Consider the following 15,898-nt stretch of genomic DNA (forward strand, 5'->3'; position numbering starts at 1 on the left):
GATGTTGAGTATGTAGGAATTAGGAATAGATGGATGAGTAAGAGGTGGGATTGAGTGGCAAAGGACTATATACGTTCCTCCTAGAAAGGCCTCTTGACTATTTTACATCAGGCAATTTTGGGATTCATGTAGGTTGCCTGCTTTTGATCCATGGGAAAATTGCTTGATTCAGTATAGAAATTGTAGTCCTGCTTCTCCCTTCCATTGGTGCTTCAAGACCAGCACTAGGGAGTGTTTGGAGGTTAAGAAATGCCTGCCTCTATATTTGCTGAAGGGTCCCATGCATGATGCCACCATTAAGGCATTAACCCCATTGCACCACATGAACATGTTATCATGTATGCGGAGTTCTGATGTAAACCACTTTTGAAACAGGTAATTGATAACAAATGCAACCTGCGAAAACTGCTTGGTCCCAGTCAACTGTTTTCTGTCTTTTTCCCCCAGTAAGTAGTTAGTATTGTTTATGCATTCTGACAGTATTAACAAGAGAACCCTATATAGGAAAATTCCCACAAGAAGTGAGAAATATTGAATCAATGTCTATGAAAGGAAGGAGTTAGAAAGCAGGATTTTTGTTTTCTCTAAAAATTTGTTCTTAGTGCTTTTTGGAATGCACAAGGGCCAAAGCACATTGTTTAGCTAACAGTGAGGGCAGATTTTAAAATAAATGATTTGGCTGTTGTTTCTCCATTTAAAAGGTTGTGTTTTTGGGCTGAACAGGATCTTGTATCACATAAAGCATAGATGAAAAAACCTTGAAAACTTGCTGCTATGTACAATTCTTAAGTTTTTCTTTTTATTTGGTCTAAAGGAAATAATTTTCTATGTTTAGAGTCTAGAGGTTTCTACGACATGGTATTTCAGGGTACATCAGCATGAGTCATATCATAGTTACTATGGAATTCTTTGTAACTAAAAATTTCTTATTAGATTTATATCACAGAATTTTGTGTTTAAGAAAGTCTTCAAAAGGGTAGTGTCTTGTACAAATGTTTGAAATAGTCACTTGTGTTTATTTTATATCCTTCTGAAATGCACCCAGTCCTGCATATTTCATAAAAGGAAACCTACGTTTATTTGCTAGAAACAAATGTTTATTTTCTGATTTCAAATAAGGTTCATCTAGCAGTATTTTCTCCCAAACACAAAGTTGTGAATACACGAATTGCGTTGAGGATAAACAACTCTTACAGGCTCTAAAGAAGACATTTGTGCACCAAAGTAGCCATTTATTACATGACACTAGTCATTTGACTGACCTAACACAGCTTCCTTTTGGCTGCCTCTAATTTACAACTTGATAGCAGCTGTCACAGTGAAAGAACCAGGCTCATTATCTGATTTGTTTCTGCCATCCCTGCACTCATAGAATCCATTAACAACAGGGATATGTGATTTTTAAATTACTGAATTAGTCATACTTCCATTAAAGGAGTACACTTACAAAAAAAATAAGAGTAACTTCTTGCTGTGTTCCCTTTTATTTCTCTGCCTATTTGTTTCCATAGATTTCATTCCAGGAGCTTACACTGAATAATGTTCTCAGAAGGAAGGGATCTCATAAGTTCTTTGCTTTATCCCCCTGCTTAAACCAATGCAAGGTCCATCCCCAGACACTCAGCAAACATGTCAAGAAATGAAGGGTGAATAGTGCCCGCTGCAGGGTGTCTTGACCTGGCAGAGAAACAGTGCTCACCTTGCTTTCCTGTTTGATACTCTCATGCCAGTTTTCTGTCTTTAAGCTGTCTTGAGACTTAATCATTGGTTGGTTTGAAAGCAAAAAGAAAGCTTAGAAAGTGTGATACTACTAGTTTGGTCTGTGAGTGCCCAAAGTCTAAAACAAAAATACAAGTCTCTCTTCTGGCTTTTCCCCCACATTGCAGGGCATCTATTCCTTAGATAAGTCAACCTTTTTTGGATTAAAAAATGACACAAATTCTCCAAATCTTAGCAGTTGAAATCAGTGTCAATGCTGGTGAGACTTCAACATAGGAAAAAACAAAGATAATTAAGAACCACTGACAGATCATTTTAGACCTATTGAAATTATCATGGAGACTTGGAAATATCTGAGAGTGATAGTGTAACAGATATGTTGGTGCTATGCAACATCAAATATAGTTGACAATAATTCAGCACCATTTTATTTTCTGTTTTATTGTATACTTGCAAAGGAAGGGCTTCCCTACTTACTTACACTGGGTGAAGTCCCCCTGCTGAGTAGACACTTAGTATCCTGTGCTTCTATCACCCTTGTGCTTTATTAGAATTTGTTATAATTAATTTAAGTGCATTAAATTGCCTAAAGGCAAAAAATGTGTGTGTCTAGTTTACTCAATATACTCAATTAGGGTTTTACAAACTGGGATAGCTTAAAAAGTTAGGCTGTATAATTGGGACAAAAGAAATGTCTTAAGGTCTCATTTTTATATTTGCTATAAGAAGGATCCCATAATATTTTCAGGATAAAAAATAGTATAGAATGTAACAGAACTCCTGCCTTTGCCTGTTTTACCAAGCCTTTCCATACCAGCAACCTCTTTTGTAAAATGTCCCTCTCGTTCTCAAAGTCTACAAAATCTTAGAAGGCACCAGATGTCGGACCCACACATCTTCAGTTGCACTGTAGATGCAAGATTTACGAGAGCTATACCCATGGAAGTTCAGCCTTGACTTTTCTGTTCACAACCCAGGTGTAATTTGCAACATAGCCTCTTGTTAAGGGAACAGTTCTTATCTTGGCATGGTGCTATCCATGCCAAAATCTCCAAATAACTTCAGGATATTACTGAAATGAGTTCTGCCCACAAACTGTTTCCCCCTAGGAAATTTTAACTTAACACAAACCTTTTTCAAGAAAACCATTTTACATGTAGGCAACACTCAGAAGCAAGGGTGGAATAAGTTTTGTGTGACTATATAGCAGCATTTGGGATAAGTGCCTAAGCACAGACTTAATGCCTCAGATTCGGTTTGTCTCTTACCTTATATTTTCTAAGAGCGAGTACATGTTAGAAATCGCTCTGGGTCTCCTTCTCATTCTGCCTTGCTCAGGGGCCTGGGAAGTACACCCATTTATTTCAGAATATCAGGTGGAAACCGGGCTGTGCTCTCTACTGGGGATTTCCCATGCTACTAGAAAGTAGGCAAAGGCTCTGCCAGTGATGGAAGGAAGCTTTTTAAAATCTTAAAAATGGACTGGTGGCATCTTCTTTAATGTTGTCAGTAACTTCAAGAAAAAAAAAAAACAACTTTTTTTTTTTACGTCAAAGTGGAGTTCTTAATTTTTCCTGCACCCATTACTTGACAATAATTTTTGGAGTACTGCCGCTGAGCCCGACACAGAGTTGAACTTCCTTGAGGAAGGAAGGACAATGCAAATGTACCCTGACTCCACTCCACTCCTGATTTTTATCGAAAAATTGAAAGGAAGAAGAAGGAAAAAACTAAAGAACTTCAGAAGCGGAGGGAATACCACTGAGGTTTTTATTTGAACACTTAAAACATTCCTCTTTCTAAGTGAATGGGCTTTCTTTTGACAGGATCCAGGCACCAGCAGAATTCTAAATAGCTTTTAATCACTTTCAATAAATTCATGCCATTGTAAAGATCATGAGAATGTGCCACCAATTTGATTCTTGCTTTTATTTATGGTTGACTGCATACTGCTGTTAACATTTTAGATGAGTGCATGATAATTAAAAAAAGAAATCCATAAAATGTCTAAACTGGGAAATTAATGTAGTAGCAATATAGTAGGCAAGAATGGCAAATGCAATTGACAGCAACAGAAATAAAGGGTTTGATCAAGAGATGCCAGGAGCCCGGGAGTGATGGGCTGCAGGTGCTACCAAAGAGAGGGCTATTATATATAATTTTGGTTGGATGACCGATTTGCTCATTGATCTTTCTGGCTACATTCATGAGCACTATAATGCTATCATCTTGGATATGCCTGTGTGGAAAATGGAGTTGGCAGATTTGACTAATTCATGTAATACACTTGTGAACTAACACTTCACACCCAAGCAAGTGTCAGCAAGAACATATTTTTGCTCCAGAAGTGTATGTTGGTGGTCACTTCTCAATGCCATACCCAAACTAGAGACAGAAAACAGAAAGCAGTTTTCCTGTAGACTTCTCCAACTAATAAAAATGAGATAGGGAAAGAAAAGACAAGAGAAACATCCATGTAGGACTAACCATCAGTTTGCTTTTCATTAAATTTCATCCAACATAAGCTGGGGTTACATTTTAGTTTTTAGATCAAATGATTTTCCAGACATTCAGTTTCACATCAAATTAGCATCTTAGAAAATCAACTGATTACAAGTATAAGACTTTGTTTTATGTTAGCACACAATGAAAACTGAGGCAAAAAAAAAAAAAAAAAAAAGCCAGTATGAGGTCACTGTTGCATGTACAAATTAAAAAGCTTATATTCCCATTCTTAATCACGTCCTGATTTAAGTAACAAAATCCAAATGCCCACTTTTATCAATAAGTTATAGGCTGCCTAATGACACTTTCAACTGTGCTAAGGAATTAGAGCAATTTCAACCTAAACATAGGAGTGATCTATATGGCTGTGAATCTATGCAATCCTATCAGGTTTAAGCTAATTTAAAAATATTAAAATATGCTACAAGTCACTGACTAGAGAACATTTTTGCTAGAATTTTTAGGGTACCTTATCTGTATCAAAATCAATCTAAATCTTATAGAAGAAGTTTATTATTCATTCCTCCCTCTGAAGTCTTAGCAAAGAACAAATATCTTACCAAAGCATGATGTTATTTGGAGTTAGAAGTATACCTTTAATGATTAAAATTTTCAAACACCTTATTTTCAAATAAAGCATCCTAAGATCTTACAAACATACTTTGCCCTTCCTTAAGAGAAAGAATTGTATTTCAATTTATTCTTTCTGAAATTACCAGAGATTTTGTCAGATGAATTTCATTTGAATCTTGCCCACTCTAAAATCTTTTTTTTTAACCCCAAAACCTGTTTTCTTCAGCTTTCATAAGGAAAATAACCAGCTAGCCAGGGTTTTATTGGCAAAACTTAGTGCCTGTAATGTAAGCACTTCTTTTCATGGTGAGTTACGGTCTCTCTGAATTTTAACACATCTTGGATCTTTTGCCTATCCTGCCCAGATCTTAATGTCAAAAGACTTGCTTCATGCACTCTGGTTGGGAGGTTTGCATAAATGATGTAGGCCCTCTGAGGCCAGTGAATGTCACTGCTATTTTCGCCTCTCTGCCTGTCACTCTGTAATTGCAGTAAATGCAATTGAAAGTACTTTTATTTGAAGGCCATTTGACAGAGGGGGGAGAAAACACATTTACTCTTTCAAGGCCTATGCATTTTCTGGAAGAAGCTTGCCTATAAAATCTGTCCTTTTATCCTTGGGTAGCTATTTGGGAAATACCATTGGGCAGCACAACCCCCTGGACGCTTCCTGCAATCCAAGGACAGAGTTGTGCTTCATAGTCCTTTCCCTGCCCCCTCCCTGCTCCATTCCTCCTGCCTTCTAAAGACTGGAAGGCTGTTTCCCACCTGTGTGCTTGATGCCTTCTTGCAGCAGAGTGAAGCAGAATTTTGCATGCTTTAGCTAAAATATTGAGTTATTTTCGTTCCAGAAGCTGAAAGAAGGAGCTGTTTACTCATAGCTATGCCCACGTTGAAGTAATGCAAATAAAAAGGAGACGATAACACAATTTTTTAACAGTATTCTTACCTCACTTCTCTTTTTCTTTACAGGAACTCACTAGAATGCAACAAGATTATTTTTATCTGTACCAGAGAGCAGCCGGCTTCTAGGATCTTTAACAGAATTTTTCCTTATGCAAATCTTATTTTTCAGCATAAAAGTGAAGGAAAATATAAAATAACCTTTAGCATTGGCTGAGAACTGTTTTTCAATCCTCTTAGACTCTACAAGTCATCAGCACTTCCAACCTACCCAGCAAGTATGGTGACCACGTGCTGTTCTCACACCTTGGTCCTCGAAGCTGTTTCAATGCCTCTTACCTATAAACAGGTTCCACTCTGTGTCGAGATCAGCCTGGTTGGCCAAGCAGCCCTTCATGACGTTGAGACAGTAGTTGTTGCAGGGTCTCACGGAAGGCAGGCCTCGGCAGTAGGGGCAATACAGCATCTTCATGAGGGCGCGGATGCACCCAGGGGTAGGGCTCACCTGTGGATTTTTTGAAATGAGAAAGCGAATCAGAAATTAGAAGAATGAATGGGAGAAAAACAGAAATCACTTTCTCCTTAAAAGAGAGTGGTGAAAGCTCTATAAATCTCAAGCTATAGAGCAGATAACTAAAGGGATTATTAAAATGTTAACCCTTTTTAATCTTTGCTCTTGAAGCCAGTAGATTCCTGCTCAATACTTCTGCTCAGAATGGTCATAATAATTTTTGGAAGAGTCCATATCAACATTATGATATCCATGTCATTGTAATTCAGGTCTAAAACCTAGACAAGGTTTCATTGAAATAGAACATGAGATAATGCATGGGAAAGCAATTTGCAAAGTTAAAAGCTCCATAAAAATGCAGGTATTATTAAAGTTTAATGTGACACCTTCAGAAAAGTTTCCAACTGGTTATTTAGCCCTGTTTGTAAAGGAAGTTGGCAGATATATTTCCTTTGTTCATAACATTTTTTAAAAGATCAGTATCAACCTGTCTGGGATTTCTGAGATCCAGGCCTGCTCAGATGTAAAGGAGCAGCCAAGGCACCGGGCATCGGCAGCTTTGTGGTTATGGAAAACTCAGGGTAAATGGACCCCGTATTGAATGTGAGTCGATTCCTCCCAGTAATTCAGAGGAGCGACGACTCAACTGACAATGAAATGAAATTTACCATGGATGGGAAAAGCAGTGCTCCTAAACTCATCAGTTCTATGCCAAGAAGGACTTTTCCAGACTCACCGAAAATGCTCATCTGACTTTAAGAGGAAAGAATATTTAAAACTGTGGACCAATAATAGAAAAACATACAGAAAACTCTTTTTCATGATTAGATGTGAAAGTGATTGTAACATTTATTTGGTTGGTTTTATATAATTTTGATATCTTAGTCAAGTAAATGCATGGTGCTGAACTTGTGTTGTAGATCTAAGAAAAAAAATCTAGGCAGGTCCTCTGGAAATCTCTGGGAGTTGTGGTCTCATCAGATAGACCTGGGTCCACAGGTGACACCAGTGTTCTGAGAACACTCTAGTACTGACAGCATCACACCCATGTAATGCTGAGACAAAAAGAAGTATTCCTGTATAAATAGGCTTTTCCAAGTACTGTGGCTTATCTCTGTCATTTTATCTTTTACTTAGAAAACAAACTTGAGATATTTAATGCAAAGCTTTGGTTTCTGTAACATTTTCCTAATTTTAAAGAATATTTCAGAAAATGGAGTTGCTTATTGATTTGGGAAGTGAGATTTATAATTCTCTTTGAGTATTCATTTTATCTTCACAATTTCATAAAAGTTTTCAAACACACAGAAAAGTTGAAAAATCTCAAACATCCATATCACCATTTTTAGATCATAGGATTTACATTTTCTTTTTCACAATTCAGTCATCCTTCTCTCCATTCACTAATCTACCTTATCTTTAATACCAAAGTAATACACTTTTAATTTTTTCCTATATAATATCCTTTTGATTTCACTTTTCCTGGTAATTTAATGTCAGGGTGAAGCTAACTGAACCACCATGGTAACTGTAGAATGTTAGTGCATTGTGTACTCTGCACCAACTAAGTGCAGTAAAGGATAATTGGCCTTTCTTCTTTGGTTATTGAGAGAATGGCTTAGTATCTATTAGACTTGAAACTTATTTTTTACCATAAAATATGAATGGCATACAAGTCCTTGCAGTAATTTCTGATGATTCTTTTTATTTCTGTGGTGTCTGTTGTTACTTTCCTTTTTCATCTCTGATTTTATTGATTTGGGTCTCTTCTCTTCTTTTTTTAGTTAGTTGGGTCAATGGCGTGTCAATTTTGTTTATTTTTTCAAAAAAAACCAGCTCCTTGTTTGGCTGATTTTTTGTAATGTTTTTTTGGATTCAATCCTGTTGATTTCTTCTCTGATTTTAATTATTTCTCTTCTCCTACTAGATTTGGGTCTGGTTTGCTGTAGGTTTTCTAGATCCTTGAGGTAAATTGAAAGCTCATCTATTTGGTGCCTTTCCAATTTCTTGATGTAGGCACCTATTGATATAAACTTTCCTCTTAACACTGCTTTTGCTGCGTCCCATAAGTTTTGGTATATGGAAAGCCAAGACACTCTGGCAAAAAACAAAACAAAACAAAACAAAAAAAACCCTAAATGAAAGATCTCTGTGAGATCCCAGTGGAAAGAACAGGTCTTCAAAGAAGGAGGTACCTTTCTCTGAAGGGAGGAGAGAACCTCCACTTTGACTATGACCTTGTCTAAACAAGATAAGAGTCGGAGAACTCAAGGGGCTTCCAAAGCCTTGGAAACTCATGACTGGTGCATAGGGAGATTACTGATGCCATAAACAGGAGTGTCAATTTGTAAAGTCAACAACAGGAGTCACTGTGCACTTACTCCTCATGTAGGATCTCTGTCCTTAATGTGCTGTACGTTGAGGCTTAATGCTATAACAAGTACTCAAACAGTATATTTCACTTTGTGTTTCTATGGGGGTGCAAACTGTTGAAATCTTTACTTAATGTATACCAAACTGATCTTCTGTTAAAAAAAAAAAAAAAAGAAGAAGAAATTAGCAATTCCCAACTTGACTCTCACTGGGATTAAACATGACAATAGGTCTGATCTGATTTCATCATCATTTAAAAAATCATCTATTTTTTTTCACTTTATGTTTCTGTGTGGGAGCAAACTGTTGAAATCTTTACTTAATGTATGCTAAACTGATCTTCTGTATATAAAGAGAATCGAAAATGAATCCTCATGTGAATGGAAGGGGAGAGGGAATGGGAAAGGGGAGGGTTGCGGGTGGGAGGGACGTTATAGGGGGGAAGCCATTGTAATCCATAAGCTGTACTTTGGAAATTTATATTCATTAAATAAAAGTTAAAAAAAAGAAGTATAATATCAGATAGGTTATGCTCATAAAGATCAAAGAAATAACCATTGTTCTTGAGCTTAAGGACCACGTTAGCAAAGTTGGCTTACTACTGAATCTTCAGTTGCTGCTCATATTTTAACATTTCACTAATTAAAATGATCCAGTGGGCTTAAAAAAAATGAATGGGAGTCAAGGAATCTGGTGAATTTTGTTTTAAGGATTAATAAGCTTTAATATGTTCACTAACATCTGCCATCATGTCATCTTCTGAAGACAAGATGTTTCATTAACAATGCTACATTTTATACACCATTATCTAAAAATTTGATCAACACATATCTCAAACCATTCACATAACTCAGAAATAACTGTATATCCTGAATTAAGATATTAATACAGAATTTCAAATTCTCATAGGAAGGTGCTTTAAAGGGTTCACTGAAAATAAAATTAAAGGATAATGCACAGGTGGGTGTTTGGCACAGCAGTTGTTAACTGGGGGATCTGCATCCCATAAAAGACTGCCTGGCTGGAGTACTGGCTACTCGGGTTCTGATCCAGCTTCTTGTTAATGTGTACTCTTGGGAGGCAGCAGGTGATAGCTCAAATACTTGGGTCCCTGTAACTCATTGTAAGAGACCAGGATTATGTTCTAGCTCCTCCTGGCTTTGGCCTGGCCCAGCCCTGGCTGTTGTGGGCATTTAGGGGGTGAACCAGTAAATGGAAGATCTCTCTGTGTCTGTCTCCGTAAATCTCTGCCTTTCAAATAAAAATGGAAAAATAAATAAAAATGTACAAAAATATAACCCAAATTTTTCTTAAACTTTCTGAAACATTTTCCTTACATTTCCTTACAAGGTTTAGCCACAGGACTTTATTTCCCACAGCCTTGCAACTTTCCCTCTTGACTCTGATGCTTCTCTCCAGGGACTCACTCTATTTTCACTTGAGCTGACTGAGCTATTTCTTCTTTAGATTCTGTTGGATTTTTTAAGCATTGGTAGTATATGATGTTTTACCTCTTTTCCCTCAGCATCCCATTATAAACTCTGGAGGAACTGTCAATATGGGGATGTAAATTTGAGATCAGACAACATGGACCATCTTGTTCACAATTTTACACCACATGCACACTGTACACAGGAATATGACTATGACTTAGGAAATAGTTCAATGATTTTTGAAATAAAATTTACTGTTATTACCAATTTTTGGCCATGATGGTATTCAAAGAAAATAAGAACAACATGGTTTTATACATCTTAGTAGTCAAGTGTTGCTTTGTAACTTTGCTGTCAAAGGCTATTGATCACATTAGTTCCAAAGCTTTCCCATTTTTATAATGTGTTGAAATCAGTACAATTCTCTAAGTCTGACATTTCAGAAGAGGCCCCAATTTAGGCTATTAATCAGCAGAGAAAACTGGACAACCTTACTAATCAACTTGAACAATGTTGTTCAAGTTAAATGTGGTCTCTGAATACTTTTGGAAATGACATCCTTCTTGGTCACATATGGGGCATTTGAAGAAGAAAATGAAGTACTGGGGATCAGAATTCAAGCTTATCACATTTTTGGCCAGCGCTGCAGCTCAATAGGCTAATCCTCCGCCTTGCGGCGCCAGCACACAGGGTTCTAGTCCCAGTCGGGGCGCCAGATTCTGTCCTGGTTGCCCCTCTTCCAGGCCAGCTCTCTGCTGTGGCCCAGGAGTGCAGTGGAGTATGGCACATGTGCTTGGGCCCTGCACCCCATGGGAGACCAGGATAAGCACCTGGCTCCTGCCTTCAGATCGGCGCGGTACGCTGGCCGCAGTGCGCCGGCTGTTGCAGCCATTGGAGCATGAACCAACGGCAAAGGAAGAGCTTTCTCTCTGTCTCTCTCTCTCTCTCACTGTCCACTCTGCCTGTCAAAAAAAAAAATCACATTTTTGAGCTTATACAACTGGATACTCTGCAAGAAACTGGCATAGGCAAAGATTACTTGGCAAAGGGTCCAGATGCACAATCAAAGCCAAAATTGACAAATGGCATTACTTCAAGCTGAGAAGCTTCTACACTGAGAAAGAAACACTCAACAAAGTGAAGAGGCAACCAACAAAATGGGAGAAAACATTTCCAAATTACACAACTGATAAAGGATAAATATGCAGAATCTACAAAAAGCTCAATAAACTCAACAACAACAAAACAAACAATCCAGTTAAGAAATGGTCAAAGGACTTGGGCAAGAATTTTTAAAAATAGGAAATTCAGAGGCTGGCACTGTGGCACAGCAGGTTAACGCCCTGGCTTGAAGTGCTGGCATCCCTTATGGGTGCGGGTTCTAGTTCTGGCTGCTCCACTTCCAATCCAGCTCTCTGCTGTGGCCTAGGAAAGCAGTAGAAGATGACCCAAGTCCTTGGGCTCCTGCACCCATGTGGGAGACCTGGAAGAAGCTCCTGGCTCCTGGCTTTGGATCAGCGCAGTTCCAGCTGTTGCAGTTTACTGTGGAGTGAACCATCGGATGGAAGACCTCTCTCTCGCTCTCTCTGACTCTCCTTTCTCTGTGTGTAATTCTGACTTTCAAGTAAATCAACAAATCTTTAAAAAAAAATAGGAAATCCAAATGGCCAACAGACACTTGAAAAAATGCTCAGGATCACTAGCCGTCATTGTAATGCAAATCAAAACCACAATGAGGTTTTATCTCACCCCAGTTGGAATGGCTCTCATACAGAAATAAAAAATAAATGCTGGCAAAGATGTGTGAAAAAGGTAACCCAATCTACTGTGGAAATGTAAACTGATGTAGTCATTGAGGAAGGAAGTATGGAGATACCTCAGAAATGTGAATATAGACCTCCCATATGGCCCAGCCATCCCACTCCTGAGAATTTATCCACATGAAAAAAAAATCAGCATAAGAAAGAGTGATCTGTATCTCCATGTTTATTACAGCTAAATTGACAACAGCTAAGAGTTAGAATCAACCCAGATATTCATCAACTGAAGACTGGATAAAGAAATTATGGTATATATACACCATGACAACTATTCAACTATTTAAATAAATGAAATTCTGTATTTTGAAACAAAATGGATGCAACCAGAAGCGATTATACTTAGTGAAATAAGCCAATCCCAAAAAAGACAAATACTGTAAGTTTTCTACGAACTGTGGTAACTAATAGGGCACCTAAAATGTGATGAATTGGAGTGAAATTGACATTTTGATGTTCAATGATTGTTTACAGCCCTTGTCTTCAATGTTGAGGAACTGTACTTTTTTCTTCATACTATTTGTTGAACTCTTTACTTAGTTTAGGGCTGATTTTATGAGTATAAAGTAAACTAAAAATAAATCTTTGTAAAAATTAAGAGAAGGAATAGGAGGGAGGGGGAAGTAAGGAGGGAGCAGGGGAGGGTGAAAAGTATCACTATGTTCCAGAATCTGTACACATGAAGCACATGAACTTTGCAAACCTTGAATAAAATAAAAAAAAAAAAAAAAAAGAAGTAAGTCTCTGAAGGGAAGGTAGGTTTAAATACAAGTTGTGTAAATGGATATTTCTATTTTTATGTTTTCTAATTGTGCAAACATTACTCTTGAAAAATCTTTTTCTTTTAAAGTTATTGTAGACTTTCAAGAGATTGAAAAAAAAGAATACAGTCCTGTAACCCCTTATTAGCCTTCTCTCAATGGTGACATCTTATGTTACTGGAGTATAACATGATGAAGAGAACACTGACACATGTGCATTGCTGTTAAGTGGTCTATAGATTTCATTCAGTCTTCATGCCCCTTTTTAAAATCAGCATTATTTATATTTGTGTGTATGTGTGTGTGTACTGTTTGATGCAATTTTGTCCCATGTGTAGATTTATGTAACTACCATGCTAAACATACAAAAGTAGGCTATTTTCATAAAAGAACTCCCACCCATACTCATGTCCCTGTCACTTGACAACCACTAATCTATTTTTCATTTCTGTTTTTGTCTTCTCAAGAATGATATGCAAATGGATCTCTGTGATATAATCCTTTGAGCTTGAGCTTGACACGTTTTTATCTGAGCATAGTGATTTTGGAGGATGATCTAAGTTGTAGCACAGAGTAAGAGTTCATTACTTTTTATTGCTGAGTGGTATTCCATTGTTTAGATATACTACATTTCAATTATTCACCCAGTATACTATATTTGGGTTATTTCCATTACTTTGTTACAGGAATACAGCTGCATGCGTATCCAACTGCAGGCTTCACATGAACATACTAAACAGTTTTCATTTGGCTGTGATAATTCTCAAGATGGGTCACGCACTTAGTGAATATTCATAACAAATGGCCAAATTCTTTTCCAGAGTACCTTTAGCATTTTACATTCCCACCAGCAGTTTGTGAGAGAATTAGTTTATTGCACATCCTTGCCAGTATTTAATATCATTGCTATTAATTTTTTTCATTATTTTTCATTTATTTGAGTGGGAGACAGTGATCCAGTGAACGAGCCAGCACCCACTGTGTCACTCTCTACATGCTCACAATGGCTGGGGCAGCCCCAGAGTTAGCAGTCAGGAACTCAATCCAGGTTTGTTATGTGGGTGGCAGGAACACAACTTCCTGAGCCATTACTATTGCCTCGTAGGGTGCCTATTGGAAACTGGAATTAGGAGCCACAGCCTGGACTTGAATCCAGGCAGTCATATATGTGACATGAGCGTCTTAGCTGAAAGGTTAAATGTCCATTCACCATCACTATTTTATTATTTTATCTACTCCATTACATGTATTATCCACTTTTAGTTTCATTGTGAATTTCCCCTTGTTAATATTCAGACCAATATTCTAGCCTGAATGGGTTTTACTGAAGGGCAAACAAAAAAATCATTCACCAGCTGTTTTCTGGATAATGTTCAAGATAAAAATAAAATCTAAAAGAAAGAAAGAGGGAGGGAGGATGGAAGGGAAGGAAGAATGGAACTATTGTTATAGTCTTAGAATTTTATCTATGAACTGCACTGAATCTGTTCTCTTTGCATTAACATGAAAAAATAAAGTAAAAAATGTCTGAAACATTAGATAAGTATTTAAGCAAAACCAACATAAATGAAAGAGTTATAAACACTCACACTCAAAACTTAGATTATCTCAAACATATAGGGCTACAAATTTGAAAATTTTCTGCACTGCTAGAAAAAATTTTCCTACTGGGGAAACTTGCATTCTTTTAGCAACAATAAAGAATATAATCCTCTTGAGAAATAAAATTGAGATTTTTAATGTGTTGATGGGGATTTATATTTATTTTTGAAAAATGTAGCTGTAGCTTTGTAGGTATTCAAAGAATGCTAGAAAATAAACTTAGGTAAGAGGTTAAGCTGCTGATAACATTTTATTTTGTATTTTTTGGATCTCACACCTTTTATATGTTGATCACTAGCATTAATAATCCTATCACAGGAACTGACAATATAAGAGGGGAAAATGGAAAATAATCAAAGGTACTTATTCCATTATACAGTTTTTGAGAAGATATCAACAAGTTTCTGAGTCAATCAAGTACGATTTTAATATGAAGTCCTTATATCCTAGTTTTAGTTCTATTTTAATATCTTCTCATTCTGTTTGCATACCATGAATAACATATAACCTTTCATTTTATAGTTGGTATTATAATTTACAAGTTTTGAGGAAAAATATGATTTATACTTATGAAATAAAAACTAAATACAATAACTTAAATCATTCACATTTTCATTTGATTATTGCTTATAACCCTTGCTTATATTCCTGCTGACCTTTGGTATTTTTTATTTGTTGAACTTTTATTTAGTGGAGGATTAAACTTTTGTGTATAATGTAAATTAAAAATATTTTATCTCTAAAGAAAAAATATCAAACTCTCAGTTATAAAGCTCCTGTTTTATCGATGATATTTTTTAAAGGCTAAACCAAGATACATGGAAATATGACAAAGAATCCTTAATAAAACTGTACTGAAAGATAGGACAAAGACTTATCTACCTGTTTTTCAATATATATCAAAATGTTAAAGAAAGTAATTCTTAGATTTTGTAAATGGAATTTACACAAGGATAGCATAGTCTATCCTTGGTCACCTAATAGTAATTCATTTCAGGCTCTAATACATTTAATTAAATGAAGAGAGGCTTCGGCTCAATGGTATTAATGTACCAACAGACTCTGAAGTTCTTCTGAAGCCCTCAAGAATGACTAAATCACATTCAAAGATGTTTTTGTGTCAATAATTTTAATCATAATTTTTGATGATCAGTTACCTGTAAGTGGGTTTCCCAGGAAGTTCATGGGGATGTAAATTTGTTTCTTCCTCATTCATGCATATATCTTTCATCTCATCCCAATCTTCATTGGAATGAATACAGAGACCTTCTGCTAGTTTTAAAAGTGCTCAGAATATGTGCATTGCCAGTCATTTCAGGAAACATATTTACCTTGGGGGAAATGTGGCATAAATGTTACTCATGAAAGGGTGCATGTTTCAGAGATGGGGAGCAGGTTTGGACAGGGAGACTTCAGGAGGCAGCCACGTAACAGCTGTCCTAGGGTAAGTATGAGGCTCAGTAACATCACAGAAATGTCAGAGTAGGGAGCATCAAGAATTGGTCACTGACTAAACCTCTTAGCTGGCAAAAAGAAAAATATGACAGAATCAACTTTTCAGAACTCTGGAATCTAATATTGTTTTTTTTAAAAAGGAGGTAAAGGAACCAGAAGTGTGCTTAGTCAAGAAAAATACTGCTAAGTTGAATTTAAAAAGCACTGCTAAATGTAAGTTTTTAAAAAATGTAAAATACTGCTCTC

The 15,898-nt window shown here is 36.7% G+C and overlaps 1 protein-coding gene across 4 annotated transcripts in view; it reads right to left on the reverse strand.

Annotated features, from left to right (window-relative positions):
* GPC6 (glypican 6) overlaps nucleotides 1-15,898 on the reverse strand; it is a 1,205,004-nt gene that overhangs the window by 389,983 nt on the left and 799,123 nt on the right. For all 4 annotated transcript variants that reach the window (XM_089303510.1, XM_089303511.1, XM_051850542.3 and 1 more), the window contains one exon: nucleotides 6,040-6,205. In XM_089303510.1, coding sequence (XP_089159636.1) covers nucleotides 6,040-6,205 — 166 coding nt within the window. The remainder of the gene's footprint in view (nucleotides 1-6,039; nucleotides 6,206-15,898) is intronic.

This window comes from Oryctolagus cuniculus, chromosome 9, assembly GCF_051225735.1.
Source record: "Oryctolagus cuniculus isolate XC-2025 breed Fujian yellow rabbit chromosome 9, ASM5122573v1, whole genome shotgun sequence".
In the NCBI taxonomy this organism is placed as follows: Eukaryota; Metazoa; Chordata; class Mammalia; order Lagomorpha; family Leporidae; genus Oryctolagus; species Oryctolagus cuniculus.